Here is a 20816-nt window from a genome sequence, read left to right on the forward strand (position 1 = left end):
GTAACTTCCAGTAAAATATTGTAATAAACTGCTATCATTATATGGCATTTCTTCTGAAGAGCAGGCTGAATTGAATTTCTATTCCTCTCATTGCATGAATGTTACACCAACATGAATGTAACTACTAAACGTTCCTATTTCCAAAGAGTTTCAGTTAATATCAATAGATATTGTGAACCAATTTTCCTTTAAAATTAGCGTTGCACTCTGGTCTGCTGACGTATTAACATCTCTTTCTGTTTTCAGATATGACATACACGCCAAGGCCACCAGCAGGTGAAGGTAAGTACCTTACCCCATTGTACAGGTCCTAAAGAAACGTACAATTGTCCTTTGTGTTGTTATTTATAAACATTTGAAATGTCATATAAAAGCGACAAAGCGCACTTCTATTTTTCTATTACGATGTTTTTTGCATTGCATCCACAATTACAGTATGGTAGCGTATACAGAAGAGAATACCCTTGCAGGCTTCTGCTTCAGAGCATCCACTGATTGTTCAGAATTTATGATGGGGGTTTAACTAAGCCTCCAATAAATCCAACAGCCCTCCATATAAGTGATACGAGCGTCCGTTAAAGCTAACCGGTTTTGGACCATTTATTGTTTATCTTCTGTCGTATACTTTAGTATTACGAGGGCTCAAATGTAACGGCATGCGTGGTGTTTTACGTGTAAAATTATATTTAGTCAGTGATATACGAACGAATTGAAATCATGACTATGGCAAACAAATCTGAAATACCGCCCCCAAAAGAAGTTAGCACGTCAATGTTTAATGGTTCACTTAAAGAAAGGACTCAAGACTTCACTTGTTTTGCGAAATACAGCACTTAAATTTCTGAGATTGCGATTTTAAGTACTCTAGCTGTGTGGCCATGATAACGCGCTGTTCGTCTGCGAAGGATTTAGGCCCATAGTGCTTAGAGCTACGGCGTTTATAGCGATGATAGGATATAAGGTTCGAGTATCGTGTGCACATGCACCATTTTTATATAAATATTTTGCAGTGGATTAACAGTTCTCTCATGCCGTTCATGCTTCGTCTATTTCGCATCCTGTGAAATCAGTAAGAATGAAGAAATGATTTTTATTATCTTTAAGCGTGCAGCCCTGTGCCACATCAAAATAGGTCGTATTTCAGTTAACGTAGTTTTGTAAATATATTAAGTAACTACCGAGTTAAATATGTTGTCAGCTAGAGGCCGTGAAAATATTAAATGAAATAGGAAGATTCCATTATGTTGCTATCTCCTTGTAGTATTCACAGTATCTGGAGATCTCCGTTTCATGTGGTATTTAAGCAGGTCACCCTGGCAATACTGAAGTATTTCTTTCGCTTCTTGATGATGGATACGACTTGCATGACATCCAGTATACTATGGTACTTACCTCTCGTCTTTTCAACTGGAATTTTTTTCTTACCTTTGTTGTCATTTAACGTAATAATGTTAACAGCGTGCTATCCCATCCACTTTCTTCTCCTGTTCATGCAATGTCGCTCTATGATGGTACCTTTTGAAACTGAATCACACTGCAAAAATAATTTAGTGATTTATTGTTTGTATCTTAAGCAGTAGCAAATTAGGAAACATATCAAATACTTTTTTTAAATTTGTGAACATTTAATAAATAAGTAATTGATTGAGCAGCTGGACAGCTAGAGAGCATGTAAATTTAATAAATGAGATTAAATAGAATGTTTTCAGTATGTTGGTATCTCTTTGTCCTGTTCAAAATATTGGAGAAACCTCTGCATCAAAACACATTTATGCAGCCCGCCCTTAGAACATTTATGCACGACTGATTTTCTTTAGCCACCACGTGCATACTTTAGAAGCATTTTCGTAGCATTATCAACGAGAACTATCTACTTATTACTTTCACTTGTCATTTAACTCCGTAACGTTAATTGCATGCCGTCACAAAAATCTTCGCAAACTTATTTTCTTTTGTATTTTTTATAATTAATTTGTAAAATAAACAGGATTCTCACGTCATACCTGAATGCGAATGTACCGTCTCATCAATAAAGGAACCAAATTCCGTAACCGACTATTAGAGATTTTTGCAAATTGCTCGCTCGATATATTTTGATTTATTACGACATTTCGGCTATTTTTATCATCCGATCAGAACTTAGAACTTTTAAACTAAAGTTGAGGGACAGTTTTAATAATACCTGTGCCTGAGCAGTGTAGATGTCATTTTAGCTGACACTGGACTTCGTTTTACAAGTTCTAAGTTCTGATCTGGTAATGGCAATAGCTCAAAAGTCGTAATCAATGTCTGTAACCCCCCAGAGATAAATAAACACTTTTACACGTACAATATCTACCAATTCAACCTAATTCGTCGGATGCTTTTGTCAAGGAAAAATTTAAGTCCAAGAGAAATAGAAAGAAGTGAGACGTTAGAAACTGAACATTCGTCACTTGATAATAACGTGAGAGAGTACAGAGTGTTCCACATGATGTAAGCCATATATCCAGAGGAAATGCTCCGTGTCTGCCATCTCAAACCGGCACTGCTCACAAAATCCCAGAATGGCGGGAGAATGGCTTTAGCAGGGTTAAAAGCAGCCGAGTGATGTCGTACACAGAGTCACGCGGCAGTGTAGGGGAGAAGACGGCATCGTAGAGTAGCTGACAATGTTCTGCTTTAGGTGGCCGCCTCGAGAGAGCCGTCTTTGACCTGCTCTACAGCTGGCTATCCCGCCATCTCCTTACTTCTGCAGGCGGCTGACTTGCGTGGTCGGTGGTCACGTGGCGTAGTTACCGCTGGTTATGGCTGAGCCGTTAAGCTTGCGATGTTTATCATCTCTGACATCGATGCGTCTGTGTACATCGATGCCGGCCGCGGTGGTCTCGCGGTTCTAGGTGCGCAGTCTGGAACCCTGCGACTGCTACGGTCGCAGGTTCGAATCCTGCCTCGGGCATGGATGTGTGTGATGTCCTTAGGTTAGTTAGGTTTAAGTGTTTCTAAGTTCTAGGGGACCAATGACCACAGCAGTTGAGTCCCATAGTACTCAGAGCCATTTTTTTGTACATCGATGACTAAGATGTAAGACTTGCGTTACAACTTTTCGGTTACTGCCGCCACCAGGCCAAAGTTTAGAAATTGTAAAACAGTATTCCGTGTCAGTTGCAGTAAAATATTTGCCTGAGCGGGGATACTTCTAAGTTTTTCTGTGATGATAAATGAAAATATATTAAGCAGTATAGATGGCTTTTATTATTATCCGAATTTGGTCAGCACAGGACCATGAGAAACAAGTGATTTATAACATGCCGATACTTCCTCATTTTTACTCTTTGTTGTTCTTTCTTCTTTTCATGCACCTCCTCTCATCTTTTGTGTTTTCTTCTGGAAAAAATCTTAACTTTTTTCTTTTCTCCTTGAATTTATGTCTGTTTTCTATGTCTTCATCTGTTGTGACTTCTTCCTATAAATATTTGTTAATATCTATAAACCATGAAACTATGGATTTTAGGTTTTTCTCAAAGACTTTGAGTATTTTTGGTCAACCTCTTATTATCTACTCTTTTTAAGTGGTCGTAACATGTAATCGTCCGCTTTCTCATTGTACCTGTTATATTACCACTTTTTTTGATATACCTCACTCCTTTTTTTCTCAATTCTCATACATTGGACGTCATTCTTTTTCCAATTATTCTTCTTTCTGTCTTCTCCAAAATTCTTTAACTGTTTAGCTGTGTTTACGGGGAGGCATTCTGAAGCATCATGACATACAGCTTTAATCTCCAACTTTTGATGTATTAGTGTGGTATTAATAGATAACCATTTTTTATTGTATTTGTTCTTTGTTAAGCTGAATGCCATATCTATTTTTCTGGCTCTGTTTATGTTACCTGCTTAGTCCAGACGATTTGGCTGGATTATTTCTCCCAAGTATTTAAATTCTGAAACTTCCTGTTCTCCGTATTTAGATTCCCTGTATTTTGGTGCATGCTTAATTTTGGTCGTACAAACTGTTTCTTCAGACTAAATTTGTGGTTCCATTTTTTCTGCTACCTCTTGTTTCGTAGCATTCTGTACGTTATTCACTAAGATAGCTAAATACTCAGCTTAAGCTAAGCAATTAGTTTCTGGGTTTCTCTCTTTGCTCCAGGTTTCACTTTATTTATTTGCTCTTTTTCACTTCTTTTTCTCCAATCTAGTACTTCTTTTCCCACCTGAATAATAATGAAGCTAGTCCATTCCCCTGCCTCACGCCTGTTTTGAATTCGAAAGATTTTGAACATAAAAATTTCAGTTTGGTAATCGTGTTTGTCACAATTTTTTTAATGGTTACCATTGTTTTATTATCAGGTCCAACTTCTTTGAGGACACTGAACAGTATATCTCTCAACGGAATCATATGATTTTTAAATCAACAAAGTCTTTTGTACTTCATTAAGAGCTTTAGCTTAATAACTGTTCGACACATGATCCTCCTCTCCCGACCACGCCATGATATTCTCGAAACCGTTCCAAAAAATGTTCAAATGTGTATGAATTCCTATAGAACCAAACAGCTGAGGACATCGGTCCCTAGACTTACACACTACTTAAACCAACTTACGCTAAGTGCAACACACACACCCATGCCCGAGGGCGGACTCGAACCTCTGTAGGGAGTGGCCACCCGATTCGTGACGTGGTGCCTCTAACCGGACGGCCACTCCGCACGGTCTAACCGTTCCTCGATTTGATTTTCTAATCCGTTTTGCAAAGCTTTTGATACGATTTTTTACGCCCTTGAGAGGAGAGAAACACGCCGGTTATTGTTTACATCTGTTTTGTCAACATTTTGTCTATTGGATGGTTCAAATGGCTCTGAGCACTATGGGACTCAACTGCTGTGGTCATTAGTCCCCTAGAACTTAGAACTACTTAAACCTAACTAACCTAAGGACATCACACACATCCATGCCCGAGGCAGGATTCGAACCTGCGACCGTAGCAGTCGCATGGTTCCGGACTGCGCGCCTAGAACCGCGAGACCACCGCGGCCGGCTCTATTGGATGAATAAGCGCTATTTTCCAATCCTCTTGTAATTGTTCTGTCTGTCTGACTCTCTCTCTTTTCTTTCTTCTTGAAATCTCATTGAAGTCAACCACAATACGACACCATGTTTTGTCTGCTGTTGCTCAGCTGGTCTTTGTACTTTCGACGTCGCTCCACTTGCGATGTCTCTCGAATCGAGTTTAACACGAGCGTTTCTAAATTCTGATCAGTATTGTATGATCGCTGTAGGTGCCCAGTAATTATCGTAATGGCAGTCTGCTAGCAGAGGGCTTCCGTAAGACGTGCGGAACGCTCTGTGACCGGGTGAGGGGAAACTGGACACTAAAAGACGACGGTGGGGGCTGTCAAGCGGTAAATTAATATTGACGCGTTGACGGGGGGCGGTTGCGTCCACTCCGGCCACTGCTCGACCGCGACCAACTCATCGGAAATGGATGAGCCGCTGGCCTGAAAGGAGCTATCCATAATTGAGGAATCGTTAGCGCCGGCCTGTGTCCACGAGCCGCGGGCCGAGTGCGCCAAGACAGCCGGAAGTCGGACCCTGACACACCGGCGAGTAGCCTGTCCGCACCCTCCGTGAACAACCAGTACCTGCTCTTCCGTAGTGAGACTCAGATTCCAAAACGACAAGAAGGGAGATCAGACGGTAATGTACCGCTCATATGGAGATCACTTCGAGGAGAACATTACTTCAAAAATGGTTCAAATGATCCTGAGCACTAAGGGACTTAACATCTGAGACAATCAGTCCCGTAGACTTAGAACTACTTAAATCTAACTAACCTAAGGAAATCACACACATCCATGCCCGAGGCAGGATTCGAACCTGCGACTGTAGCGACAGCGCGGTTCCAGACTGAAGCACCTAGAACAGCTCGGCCACAACTGCCGGCAGAACATTACCTCACATCAATCAGAATAGCAGCAGGATATCACGATTATTGTTGACAAAGATACCATGACAGCACTGCTTTCTTAAGGGAGAACACCAAGGTAGAATTTTTAGCCTATTTTTTATTGGCTTAAAATGTTCCTTAGAGAGTCTATTATTTATATTTCATTCATATAAAGTGTGCCCTAAATGTAAGAATATGCTAAACAGGGATTTACTGCAGGGATTCTGGGGCAACTGACCACACTAATGCAGCAGAAGTAATACCATAGTTGCAGCGGTCTTCTAATTTTCGGATAGTATCAAAGAGAGCATTAGCATCAACTAAAATACTATTCTCAACAACGAATTTCTTCGTAACATGGTTCATATATGGTAAAGAATCTGAAAGCATGTGCTTGCCTTGCTTAATGTTCGATTCCACTTTTTTTTTAATAGAAGTGCTTAAAAAAAAGATCGTATGTATAATGATAGAAAAGGTTCAAAAAGCAATGTCAGTTGTACAAAACAACTCTTGGATTGGTAAGCAGAAGCCAGTTGGTCGACATAATTCCGTCAAAATGAGAGTGTTTCGACATCGGAAATAAATGGCCCCTTTACTACCGATCAAAGGTTTGTTATATTATGCTTCTTTTTTAAAATTCTTTTAAGTTTGCGGGAGCTATTACGTCTGAGATACACATGCACTTACGCTATACGTCTTTCAGAAGAAATGTGTGTCGAAAGACATGGCTTTTATTCCATATTGCGGCCATTCCCTAAAACATTCTGTTTTTAAACATTCCTACGTACTACTTAAAATAATAGCATTTGGAGAAGTTTTTGAAACTTTATTCTAGGCCGAAAATTGTGAGCTCCCACCAGCCGCTCTCGCACTTCGCAAAAACTTGTCGTCGAAGTCGTGTAACGTCCTCTGGGTGCAAGTTTTGTGCTTAAAAATGCATTATAGGATCTTAAGGGTGTGTGATAAAGATCTAAAGTCAGTTTTGTGATTTGTTTCCTACTTGATTGAAAAAGATCATGAATGTTGGTTCCAACATGGAGCGTCACCGTGAGCTAGCCCCTTAAGGATAAATGAGCCCTTAGTTTCTTTTAATACTGTCCACGCCTCTCTCTACTTTCGGCCTGCAAATTGTCTTCGCTACTTAGAGCTGATATTATGTTTGTTTCATGTACAACACAGACGATAACTCCAGCGTACCGCGGCAAACCATATCCATACAGGTAGGTCGCGTTCAATTCATTACACTCCCGTCTGTTGCTCGTATTGTGCACTGTCTGATCAAAAGTAGATCAACACACCTGTGTAAAACGAAACTGACAGCTAGATGTCACGAGAAGCGGACGCGCCAGTATAAAAGTAAGGGGGAGTATTGTGTTCTAAGTATAGATACACAACAGCAGGAGAGCTGAGTGACTAGTCATCGGATGTCATCTGAGTAACAGACCCATCAGGGACATTTCAACCCTGCTCAAGCTGTCCATGTCGACTGCTGGTGATGTCACCGGGAAGTCGGAACGTGAAAGACCAATCATAGCCAAACCAAGATCAGGTACACTTCAAGGAACCGTTGAGTATTACGGAGGTTGGCTCAAAAAAACTCCCATGAAATCAGCAGAAAGAATTGCTCATGAGTTCCAAATTGCTGTGAGCAGTCCAGTTTGTACTTAGGGAGTAAAGAAGAATGGGGTACAATAATTGCACAGATTCTCATAGGCCACACGTTTTTGTACTCAATGCCACGTTTGAGGTAGTGTGAAAACCGATGCCGCTAGACAGTGAATGATTGTAACGAGAGATTTGGTTGCGACGACTCATACCATTCCCTGTGACAATTCGATAAAAGCGTCATCTTATGCTGTGGCAACAGAGAAATACGGAGGCCTAGGGGTCTGATGACCTAAGCAATTAAGTCCCATAGTGCTCAGAGCCAGTTTGAAGTCCCTGCCTTATCTCAATGAAACACCATTGCGATGGGCTACAACCCCGACTTCGATTCAGACCCCAGCGTCCGACACCACTAGCTTAACTGGTTTAGGTTGGTTGGTTGAGGGCCAGACAGCGATGTCATCGGTCCCATCGGGCTAGGGAAGGATTAGGAGGAGAGTCGGCCGTGCCTTTTCACAGGAACCATCCTAGCATTCGCCTGAAGATATTTAGGGAAATCACGGAAAACCTAAATCAGGATGGCCGAACGCGGGTTTGAACCGTCGTCCTCCCGAATGCGAGTCCAGTGTGCTAACCACTGCGCCACCTCGCTCCGTCCTGGTTTAGGCTCTTGAGGGAGAATGGTCTGCTATTCCTCCACAAACCTTCAGACACCTGACTGAAACAATCTCCAGCAGATTTGAAGCCATCATAAACACAGTGGGTACGCATTCTACCCCCCCCCCCCCCCCCCCATATTAATCACTACTCATAGGTGTCCGGATACTTCTGATAAATGTTTAATTGGTGCTGTATGCTTTAACTGAGAATTATTCTAGACGACTTATGAGCAGCCTTAGAAGAAAGACTTATGATTATTTCATGTCGGATAATGCGAGAATACACGCCGCCAGCCCAGCTATAACAGTATTACGAAGGAGGTTTCGTGATAGTTACTGTCTTATGACAAGCTTGAGGCATTCTACCCTCCGTTTCGATTTTGCTCTCGTTTTCGGTAGTAGGCTTACAGTGTTAGTGAAATGGCAGTCACGCTGAGACTGCTGAAATCTGTAGTCACGCTATGGAGCAGCTTACTCAGAATTATCACACTGTGATGATGATGACTGGTTTCTGGGGCGCTCAACTGCGCTGTCATCACCACCCATACAGAGTCTCAATTTTTCCACAGTCCAATCGTTTAAACATTCCAAGATTACCACTGTCACGAATGATGATAACGAAATGATTAAGACAACATAAACACTCAGTCCCCGGGCAGATAAAATCCCCAACCCGGCCGGGAATCGAACCGGGAACCCCGTGAGCCAGAGGCAGCAATGCTAGCCACTTTTTTTAAAATCTCATTTTGTTCGTTTTCGTTCGTTGTATCTGCTTGCGGCGGACGTTGTGAGACATCCGTTTAAGTTCGTTGTTGATCGATGAACTCAGTTTTTTTTATTGCAGAGGGCAGCAAATCCTCCGACCGAACACGCTGAGCTACCGTGCCGGCGGCCACTAGACCACGCTTTCACACTGTGAAAATGCAAATAAACTAGTCTTAACTTTTAGCGTTGGTCTGCACCTGTATCAGTCACAGCATAATTAACCTAATTATTTCGTATGAACAGGAAAACAACAGTTAATGGCAGGATTCACACCGTAATATCAGTGCTACTACTCACCCTAATCACAGATGCCGAAACTAGAATACAAGTGCCACATTGGCTCACACTGACCTATGAGCACACACATTCACTATGCGTATACATGACAGAATTTTTATGTCAATACATTTAATCAGCATATTAATTTAGAGAGAAACAGTTTAATTGGCTCCTGTTGTACAAGCAGGCTGCATTAATTAACGTCTAATTGCTTTAAATTCTGCTGAACTGTAACTCAGGTCTAATTCAGTTTGGTGATACATGCTTTTAATGAGAAGAAGTGAAAGTGTAGCTACAAGTCGTAAATATCTGTTCCAGTACAGAACAACAGGGCAGTAATTTGGAGCAGGTAAGTACCTGGCACATTTGGCAGTGGTTCATGTTGGTCTACTATGGTCTACTTTATTTTTCAAACATACACACTGCCTAACAAAGAAGTGAAGCACTCAGGAGGGGATGAGGAAATGAACTTGTAGTGTTGATAGAGTATGTGATGTTATTTAAGAAATTACGAAATCCAGTCAAACTTAGAAAGAATTAGGCAATATGAGCTCACTTAGCAGTGTGAAGTTCTACCCTCTGGTCTTGATGCATGCACTGATTCTTTTGGGAAGAGTGTCTCCTTTATTTCTCAGTCAGTGCATATTTCCAGTAAAATTTCATCAGCTACCAAACAGCATAACGTCAGCAATGGAAATCAGTCGTAAGGACACCTTTCATCCTCGTAAGATAAGTGGACCATCTCATTTACTTGTTTAAAATGTTCGTTGGCCTACTAAATTACTATGCAGCAGCCCTATTAGTGCATTTGTTATATTTTATTGACCACAGCATAGGACTGACGTCACCATTCATCGGATGCATCTGCACTTGACTGTAGTTGCCAGAGGAACCTGCAGCTTATCGTATACTAAATGATACACAAACCTAACTAAAGGAAAGTTCCGCGTTTTGGCCCATCGCAATGTCATCCTCTGTATTTGGCGTCATTGGATGCGGTATGGTTGGGCGTAGGGCCCCCATACTGCTCTCCAGCCTGTTCTTGGCTTTTTTGGCCTTGCAGCCGCGCTGCTTTTCGAACTCATAGCTCCTCATTTGCATGACAAGATTGAGCGTCCTTCCACCAGGGGAAAGTACCTGGCAATAAACGGATTGTCCGGATAGCAACAAGGTGCAACAGTCTACTTATACAACACAATACACTTTCGTCAGAAATGTGACACAATAGAATCCATGAGCAGCTTACGTAGGTCACAAATAGTTGTCACTTATGCGTAAATCAGAGGAACACAACTGTGAAATTCAGACTACTTGCATCGTCGAAAGTAATAAAAATCGCGATTTTATTTTTGATCCTACAGCGGCATAACTTATCTGATCAATAGTTCAGAATTTTGCAAATTTGACTCTATAACAGTTACTTATTCTATGATGTTATAACGAACTTGATAAGTTAGTATTCCAGCCAGCTTTACTTTACTGCTTTAAGGTTCCCACGCACACATGTATAATTGTAAAGGGCGATCAAAAAGTTTCCGTACGTCGTACAGTCCGGAGTATTTATGCCAATCAGGCAAAATTGCTGAGAGCGTTGAGGCTATAATCCCACCACCGCAACAGGTTGAAGATAACAGTTTAGTCAATCATCGTGTCCTGCAGTGTGAAGAAGTACGTAACTGCCTGCCAGGTATCCTCGTCTGGCAAGAATTGTCGGCCGTTCGACGCCCTTTTTAAGGGGCCGAAGGCGTGACCATCTTATGGGGAAAGATCAGGACTCTAGGGCGAATGCTCGACTGTCTGCCACTGGAGTTGGAGTAACTTCTGTGTTATGATTTTTTTGGCATGGAAACGTGCGTTGTCACGTAGCAGTAGCACCCCTTGTTGCAGTTTTCCCGGACGTTTCGTCTCAATTACACGCCGTGATTTCTCCAGCGTTGTTCAGTACCGTTCCGCAGTTATGGAAACACCAGGTTCCTCGAAATCAATAAGCGATGAGCCTGGGTAATCAAAGAACAGAGTGAGAACCTGCATTCCAGAACATTTTTATCAACGAAATTTCCAAAAAAAAACGTATGTTTTAAGAAGTTATTTTATTTAGACAACCTGCTTCGGTATTTCAATAATACCATCTTCAGGCCCTTACGCACTCCATGTATAGACAACCAGAGTGCATAGGTGTCTGAAGATGTCATTACTGAAATGCCGAAAGTGATTGTCTAAATAAAATAATTTCTCTAAACATACGGCAGTTTTGGCGATTTTTTCTTTGTAAACATTTGACCGGCCTCTGTCCCATATCCACAGTGGGTCAACGGAGACCTCCAGCATATGCTGGCTCTTGAACTTCTTGGGACGAGTGTGGTTTTCCGCAGACATGCTGCTCCATACACTTTCTTCATTTTCCTATCGAAATCTACTACGTTTTGCCTTCAATAGCCAAGAAAATAATAATAACACTTTGGTTGCGCATTCAGGAATAATGTGGCCATTGCTGACGGTTCCGTATTTACCCCACGCTCGTCGGAAGAATACCAATACCACACTAATTCCTTAGCTACATCTCGGTATATACTGCAGCAACGCCTGGAAAGTTTTTGATCGCCTTTTACAGAAACAGAAGAAAAGAAGGGAGCTTTAGAGAGTAATGGCTCATCTACGTTGTGAAGATCTCCCTCAAATGATGACATTAAGAACAGGAAGCGCCAGTGGACTGTCAATGGTGACACTCGGTTTGTGATCCTCTTTAACTTCAAAAACTAGTTGGTTGTGTTTGGCCACTGTACGCCACGAAAATACCAACATAGTGCGAACAAGGATTTAGAAATACAACAGGCTACATTCGTTATTAATGGACTGCCTAACCACGAAAAAGTTGTTAGACAAATGAGGAAAAAGATTGTTAAGGCTTCAGCCGTCACTTGTTGACGAAGTGCCAGTTGGTTTCTGCCTCAGGTTGTTTGGCTGGTTCCTTTGATGTTCCTGATGGCGAATCATCGGAAAACTCATTAAACAAACGTCGGCCGAAGAACCCGAGACCGAAGCAAACAAGCAATTGGTCACATAAGGAACCTTGAAATGTAAGTCAAGTCTAAGTATAACAGATTTTTATTTGCACACAATTCGTATAAAATTGACAGACATCAAAGTTCTCTAAAATCTCAGTAGCAATCACAATATGGCGCTAATATTGTGGGAGTGGGGTGTGGGAGGTTAGCAAATTATATAAAAGTTAGAAGGGAGAAAACATAGCAGGACTACCAGATCTGCGCAGCTCGATAATTCCAACTGAAAGACAAAAGGGCCACAAACTGCATGGTAAAACAGTCAGTTGCGAGCTGCTTAGAATATATAAGGCAGTGGCAAAGTTGCGACGTATTTCTCAAAAAATCAATTAGGGTGCATTAACCGGCCCATATGACGGCTGGGAGACGAGTAACATAAACACTTCCTTCTCCACTCTCGATACCCAATTTTGGAAAAGAATCTCCACGTGGAAGGGATGAGTCACCGCTGTTGGCAGTATGACGAAGCAGAGAATCTCGTATTTCATGAAAAACCGAGCACGCAGCAGAAAGGTCTTACTCTTTGCGTTCAGCAGTGTCCTACCGATTGGTCAACACCTCTTCACCGTAAGTATGGTCTAGAGCGTGTCTTATTCGAGTAGATACGCCAAAAATGTGAAATGAAAGCACCCGATTTTCTCACGCTGTGCAGGCGGCGCCATAGCGTCATGTCCGTCGATGTCGAAACATAAAAACCAAAAATGTCATGCTCAGCTGTTACCTAGGACGGCAGAGGCAAGACAAAATCCTCTGCCCTCAGTGAGGACAGGTACCGTCTCAAGCCACTAAGAGCACGGAGTGGGTCACGGCCCCACTTACGCGATACTCCTGAGCTCCCCGGGGTACATTTTCCCCTCCGAATGAGACTCACTGACCACCTTTTGCTGACAAACGTGAACTAGAGATCACCCAAAGAGCGCAACCTCCCAGTAAGGAAATGCAAATTTTTCCTTCCAGGCAGACATCCTCAGTAATCCCAATAAAATAACCAAGAGTACAAAAATGAAATAAGGCTACATAGCGATATACACTGAAGAGCCAAAGAAACTGGTACACCTGCCTAATGTGTAGGATCCACGCGACGCTCATAAGTGCCGCAAAACGACGTCGTATGGACTTGACTAATGTCTGAAGTACTGGTGGAGGGGCTGACACCATGAATCCTGCAGGGCTGTCCATAACTCCGTAAGATTAAAAGGGGTAGTGGAGACATTTTCTAAACAGCACGCCAGCACGCATCACCCCAGATATGCTCCGTAATGGCCATCTGAAGTGTTTAAACTCAGTAGAGTGTTCCTGGAGCCACACTGTAGCAATTCTGGATGTATGCGGTGTCGCATTGTCATGCTGGAACCACCCACGTCCGTAGGAATGCACAATGGACATGAAAGGATGATCGGACACGTACGTGCCACCTGTCACAGTCGTATCTACACGTATTACGGGTCCCATATCATTCCAACTGCCCACATCCCACACCATTACAGAGCATCCACCAGCTTGAACAGTCCCCTGCTGACATGCAGGGTCCATGGATTCATGATGTTGTCTCCATACCCGTACACGTCCATCCACTCGAAATGAGACTCGTCCGACCAGGCAACATATCTCCAGTCGTCAATAGTCCAATGTCGGTGTTGACGGGCCCAGGCGATGCGTATAGCTTCGTGCGTGCAGTCGTCAAGGGTACACGAGTAGGCCTTCGACTCCGAAAGTCCATATCGATTATGTTTCGTTGAATGGTTCGCACCCTGACATTTGTTGGTGGTCGAGCATCGAAATCTGCAGTAATTTGCGGAAGGTTGCATTTCTTTCACGTTGAACGATTCTCTTCAGTCGTGATTCCTCCAGTTCTTGCAGGATCTTCTTCCGGCCGCAGCGGTTTCGAAGATTTGATGTTTTACCGGATTCCAGATATTCACGGTCACTCATAAAATGGTCATATGGGAAAATCCCAACTTCATCGCTACCTCGGAGATGCTGCGTTCCACCGCTCACTTAAATCTTGATAACCTGCCATTGTAGCAGCAGTAACCGATCTAACAACTGCGCCAGACATTTGAGATGCTATATAGTCGTTGCGGACCGCAGCGCCGTATTTTGCCTGTTTACATATCTGTGTATTTGAATACGCATGCCTACACCAGTTTGTTTGGCGTCTCAGCCCATGACAGCAATGTCAGAGTGATACCATCTCGTATCTCACCTTAGTGTGGTTAAATGACATGCTCCTAGCTAAACACCTGTTACATTCGTCAAAAATAGGCAAAATGTCGATTTACAGCTAAAATTAGGTTTGTTTCTATTTTTTACTTTACTCTCTTTCCTGTCCCATTCACAACTGGCACCTCAGATGAGTGATAGTAGGTAGAGTTCCACATGAGCTCTAATTTCTCAGATTTTCTCGTCATGATCATTTCAAGACACTTATCTGGGAGGAAGTGAAAGAGGCTAAAATGGTCAACTGCCAGTCCCTCAGTGTCTTCCTGCATTTCGCTTCAGTCTTCTAGCGTTGCATTCTTAGCATATGCAGCCCCATCGTCCGCGAATAGCATCACGGAGTCTCCTCGTTATCCACTAGATCATTAATACAAATTGTAAACATTTACCACCCTATGACACTTTCTTGCGGTACCCTGAAATTAACATTAAACCTCCCTTTTTTCGTTAACAAAGGCGTACTGACTTGAACCTGGTCACCTTTGACTTTGGATTCTTGAATTTCGCGGTCGAACTGAGCGACGTGTGTTTCGCAAGATCTCTGTTTATGGATTCTGTGCTATTTTTATAGAGGAGATTGTCGTTCCCCAAAGACGTCACAACGTACATACAAAGTGTACAATAATTCTATAACAGACTGACGACAGTGTTATAGGCCTATAATTATGCTCACCCGTCTGAGGACCATACTTGAGAATAAAAATGACCTGCGCGCTTTGGCAATCGACAGGTACCCTTCGTTGTTCCGTCGACCTACGCTAAATTACTGGTAGTACAGAGAAAGTTCTTTCGCATAATCCCTTTTGTACCTTACTGGTACGGTGGTGCGACAAGACGCCTTTCCACTGTGAAGCAGTTTAATTTTCTATTTCACGATCGCATTTTTCAATTTTATTTCGTCACATAGCAGATTATTCAAAGGATCGGTATTACGATAATTCTTCGTGAAACAGTTTCGGAAAACCGAATTCGGTATTTTGGCCTACTCTGTCATGTTCTTCTTCAAGAGCGTCAGTGTCACTAATCGATTATTAACTTCACGTAAGACCACTGTAGGTAAATTTATAATAAAGAATATGTGGTATCTTACGACTTATTCATTAATAATAGGGGCAGAGTGCACTATTGGGATAATTCATTTTTATGTTGGTTATAATAGCAATCACATTCACAGTTGTTTCCCCTATTGCTGGCATAGTTTCTCAACGACAGATCCTCTAGTTACATGCCTAAATTCTGAATAATGGTTAGATTTTTAATACGTGCTGCTTCATTTAACGCGTCCGTGCGTGCGTCTGCGCGCGCGGGCGCGTGTGTTTGTGTGTTGATCTAACCAACTTGTATTTCTTATTGGCAACTTTCACAGTCTGTGTTTTGCACATGAGAAATACATTGGAGCTTGTGCATTATTGCATTCCCGTCTCACGCTGGCGCTTGTGAATATTCCGATATTACGAGTTACAGATTATCACCGTACGTGACAATTTCTGTTACATCTCGTTCGTTATAAATGAGTACCAGAGAAGGCTCGATGACCATTTAAATGTTCAAATGTGTGAGGATTCCTAAGGGACCAAACTGCTGAGGTCGTCGGTCCCTAGACTTACACACTACTTAAACAAACAAATGCTAAGAACAACACACACATCCATGCCCGAGGGAGGACTCGAACCTCCAGCGGGATGACCATTTGCCAGAAGACTGTACCGCATATATGGCCTTACAGGACAGATTAAAGCTGTGCTGCGTCAGTACTGCAGACAGTGCTTCTGCTGTGATCTCCAAAGCTGTTGGCTCGACAGCTGGTGGCGGCTACTTTTCACTGTTGAAGAGCGATAGTTACCAGAGGCTGCCGAATACGCCTCTTACGTCTGTTATAGTGAACATTGTAAGTTGTTCCACTGGTGTTGTTATTAGACTCATCACTTTACTAACTGAACCTGCTTCTTTTACTTTACGTTGTGGAACCACATATTGATATAGATTAGGCTCACTGATTTCACTTTCATGTTGGGTCGGGAAAGAGAAGTAAGTCTTGAACTGCAAACAAGATATTCAGCGAACATATTCATTGTTCAAGCAGTTGTAAGTGATGTGGGGTTCTTGTCACCTTTTAACGATACCATTTGCTGTTTTATAAGCAATCTTTCCTTGCAACTGCATAGATTAAACCCTCTGGTCATAGGGATATCACGGAAAACGTTTCAAATATTCTCAACACTTTGTGAAAACAAAGCAAAACTTTTTTCCATGGTACTCTTCAACCCTTTTTATAAGCAATGATTTTGGCTCATTCAACTACTTGGAGTTTCGTTTAGAAATGCTGAATGTTACTACTGACACCAGTAATATTTATTTTAGACTAAGGCAGTACTAAAATAAAAAAGTCATGAAATATAATTTGCTTGCAATTCCATAGCCTATACTCTATTATGCGTTTAACATAATCAGTTAGAAATGTATGTTTGCCACAGTATATCCGTTGGTAGTTCGTCAATAACTGATATCATCTTCAGTTTATATTAGATCTCACTCATAGTACATTTTGCAGATCGCCAACTGATGTCAGCGTTACGTTGTTGTTCTCACCACTAAAAGCAGAAACGGCTTGTGTCTTTATCGCAAAGTGTCACAGATTGATGGGATACATTAGGCATAATTTTCTATTTCTTGACGTTCAATGTTGACTTTATTACGATAAGCATAAGATTTCACTTCTTCCGATAAAAGCGTTCGTGGACTAACGGTTGCACGCAGTCACACCTCACAGAAATATCCCTCGCCGAAACGCACGCACGGCGTTTTGTCATAGTGCACTTTTTCGGTCTCCTTAGTTCAGTTGAAGGCTTGAGAAGGTGTGTGAACTACGCACTGACGCAAATACAGTTACGAACTAGAATATGTTCACTGTATTTAAGCCACCCGAAAAAATCATTGGTATTGTACATATTATCAGAGGAGCGAAATCGTACATCTTATTAGACGAGCTGAAACGAATACACTGTCGAGTAACGAGTGGTGAGGAAATATTGTATTTGAGATGTAATTCTTCTTTTCCCCCTTAATCTATTGGTCTAATCGTTATGTACTGAATATATGTAAGTATTTACTATTGTACCGGGTGATCAAAAAAGTCAGTATAAATTTGAAAACTTAATAAACCACGGAATAATGTAGATAGAGAGGTAAAAATTGACACACATGCTTGGAATGACATAAAACAAAGTATTGCTAGACCCGTGAATGATCTCTGGCGCGCGTCGTTTGGTGATGGTCGTATGCTCAGCCGCCACTTTCGTCATTCTTGGCCTCCCAGGTCCCCAGACCTCAGTCCGTGCGATTATTGGCTTTGGAGTTACCTGAAGTCGCAAGTTTATCGTGACATCTCTAGGGATGCTGAAAGATAACATCCAACGCCAATCTCTCACCATAACTCTGGACATGCTTTGCAGTGGTGTTCACAACATTATTCCTCGACTACAACTATTGTTGAGGAATTATGGTGGACGTATTGAGCATTTCCTGTAAAGAACATCATCTTTGCTTTGTCTTACATTGTTATGCTAATTATTGCTATTCTGATCAGATGCAGCGCCATCTGTCGGACATTTTTTAACTTTTTTTGTTTTAATAAAACCCCATGTCATTCGAAGTATGTGTGTCAATTTGTACCTCCCTATCTACATTATTCCGTGATTTGTTCAGTTTTAAAATTTATACTGACTTTTTGACCACCCGGTATGTATATAGACTCAAGCGGCGAGTGAAAATTTGTATTAAGGCCGGGAATCGAGCCCAGGACTCATGCTTACTGGGCAGGTGCACTACCCGTTAAGCAACCTAGGCACAACGGTTCACACAACTGCACGTATTACCCTGGCACGCCTCCCTCCTCGATCCAGGAGACCCGGGTTCGATTCCCGGCCTTCTTGATAGTTTTCACTTGTCACTTCAGTCGTTTCTGTATGAGAACAGTAAGGTCTCTGAAACTGTGTCATTTGAATTTCATAATTACCTGCCCCTGGGATGCAGGATGGATCCCCCATTTACGTTCGATGATTCGGCATATCTCTTCGGGTGTAAGGGGAAATTTAAAGTAGACTAGGGCGGCAATAAGAATTTGGATGGAGGGGGGGGGGGGGGGGGGGCGTCCCAGGATAACCTGTGCAGTTGTGTCAAACGCTATGTCAAGGTGGCTTGGCGGGTAATGCACGTGCCCACTAAGTAGGAGACTGGGGTTCGATTCCTGCCCTTGGTACAAATGTTCACTCGCCACTTCAGTTTATGTACGGAAAATCATATGACAGAGACCTGTACAGTCTCTGAAATTGCGTCGTTTCATTTACAATTTTGTACTGAGATGGGACTGAAACTCATTTAGAAATATATCGGTAGAGTGAGGCCCACGGACTGGATGAGTACCTTCACTGGGTATAAACTACTTTTGATACCAGCAAAATACAGTTCTTTAGCATTTTGCCCAACAAAACTTTCCGGAATATGATTGTACAGGACGAGGAATGTGCACATACAGACTCAATAGCTGGTAGAGTAAGGCCTACGGACTGGATGAGTACTTTCACTGGGCGTAAACTACTTTTGATACAAGCAAAATACAGTTCTTTACCATTTCGCCCACCAAAACGTTTCGGAACACGATTGTACAGGACGAGGAATGTACACATACAGACTCAACAGCTCTAATAAGGTTCCACAATTCCAATGTAATCGAACAAGATTAGGTAGAAGAAATACTATATGGGTAGAGCTTATCTTTGATGCTTGTGTGTGTTACAACTGCGAGAACCGTTCATTTGATCATGCGAGTGGCTATACTTTGTAACCCGCCACTTTGTACTTTTTATTAATATTCACTTGATTATTACTTAATATGGTCTGACTTGTTGGAACATTAGGAATCGAAATTTCGTAAAAGCGAAATTACCCCAAAGGTACATGCGCCAATATAACAGTTCAGAACGTGAACCTATCTTGCATGCTCTATTTGTATTCCCATATTGTTCTATAACTCAGTCCTTTCGAAAAATTCTAATTATAATGAAGAGGTTGCAATATGTGAGCACTTTCGTATGACACAGTTAATTTATTTCACTTTAAATTAAAATATTACTTCTCCACTTGTCCTGACCGCACTCAAACTACAATTGCAGGCCCTCGTCTACTTCGAGCTTATATAAATTTATCATTATTGATATCTTACCGCACGATCGCGTATTAAAGATATGTCATCTCCCATGATTTCAAATTAAGCCCGAGCTTCAAAATTATTATTTTGACCACGACTGATTTTCTCACACACATACGCTTCCTACTTGCGTCGTGGGTCTGGCGCCACTGACTCACTCCTTCGCACCAGACGATCCCTAGACGTCAATCTGTCCCTTCTAGAACTTAGGGGCATCCCCGTCACCGATGCCACTGCGCTGTCTCAAAGAAGCGTAAGGGAAGATTCCATCCGCAAAGTAGAGGATTGATTGGTATGTGTCCCTTACGACGTGCACTTAGGGTGGTTGCGGCCAGACAAGTTATTTAACTAATATACACTATGTCTACTTCACTGGCTCCATAGTGTGGATAGACAGTAGTACATCACGTCGGAGATTAAGTACGTGTCATCTTATCGTAATCACGAAGTCTCATTTGTTAAGAAGCTGAGCCAGCCCATAAAACAAAAGCATTCCCTAACTCCTCATGGGTTCTTCCTGTCAGCGTCTGCAGCAAACTACCCTACACCCGGTGAACTATACAGTGCCTTGTTGCATTTAAGAGAAAGCTGGAATATTCCCTTTCGTCAACGTCGTAACTTCTCCCTAAGAACTAACATATATCGACAATTTTGTCTCAGTCAAATAGTAAAGAAATGCGTCCATTTTATACCAGTTACGCTAACTTCTCTTTTCGATTGTTAGTCAGTCACACAAATTTTCTCTCCCACTTCTTTCATTACTTGTGTTTCTATGATGTTCATCTTATTCTTCCACCGGCCGGCGTGGCCGAGCGGCTCTAGGCGCTGCAGTCTGGAACCGCGCGACCGCTACGGTAGCAGGTCTGAATCCTGCCTCGGGCATGGATGTGTGTGATGTCCTTACGTTAGTTAGGGTTAAGTAGTTCTAACTTCTAGGGGACTGATGACCTCAGAAATTAAGTCCCATAGTGATCAAAGCCATTTGAACCATTTCTCTTCCTCTAAAATTCCTTCTCTCGCCTCCACTCTTCCCATCGCAGTTAGTTTAAATTTACCCGATTGCAGTCTCTCTTTGTATGTCCTACTTTTAAC

General features: G+C 42.1%; 1 protein-coding gene across 1 annotated transcript in view; it reads left to right on the forward strand.

Annotated features, from left to right (window-relative positions):
• Positions 1 to 20816, forward strand: part of LOC126334783 (agrin-like) — a 1978886-nt gene that overhangs the window by 1286192 nt on the left and 671878 nt on the right. Inside the window, exon 4 of the mRNA XM_049997385.1 lies at positions 247 to 282. Coding sequence (XP_049853342.1) covers positions 247 to 282 — 36 coding nt within the window. The remainder of the gene's footprint in view (positions 1 to 246; positions 283 to 20816) is intronic.

This window comes from Schistocerca gregaria, chromosome 2 (genome assembly GCF_023897955.1).
Source record: "Schistocerca gregaria isolate iqSchGreg1 chromosome 2, iqSchGreg1.2, whole genome shotgun sequence".
NCBI classification, from domain to species: domain Eukaryota; kingdom Metazoa; phylum Arthropoda; class Insecta; order Orthoptera; family Acrididae; genus Schistocerca; species Schistocerca gregaria.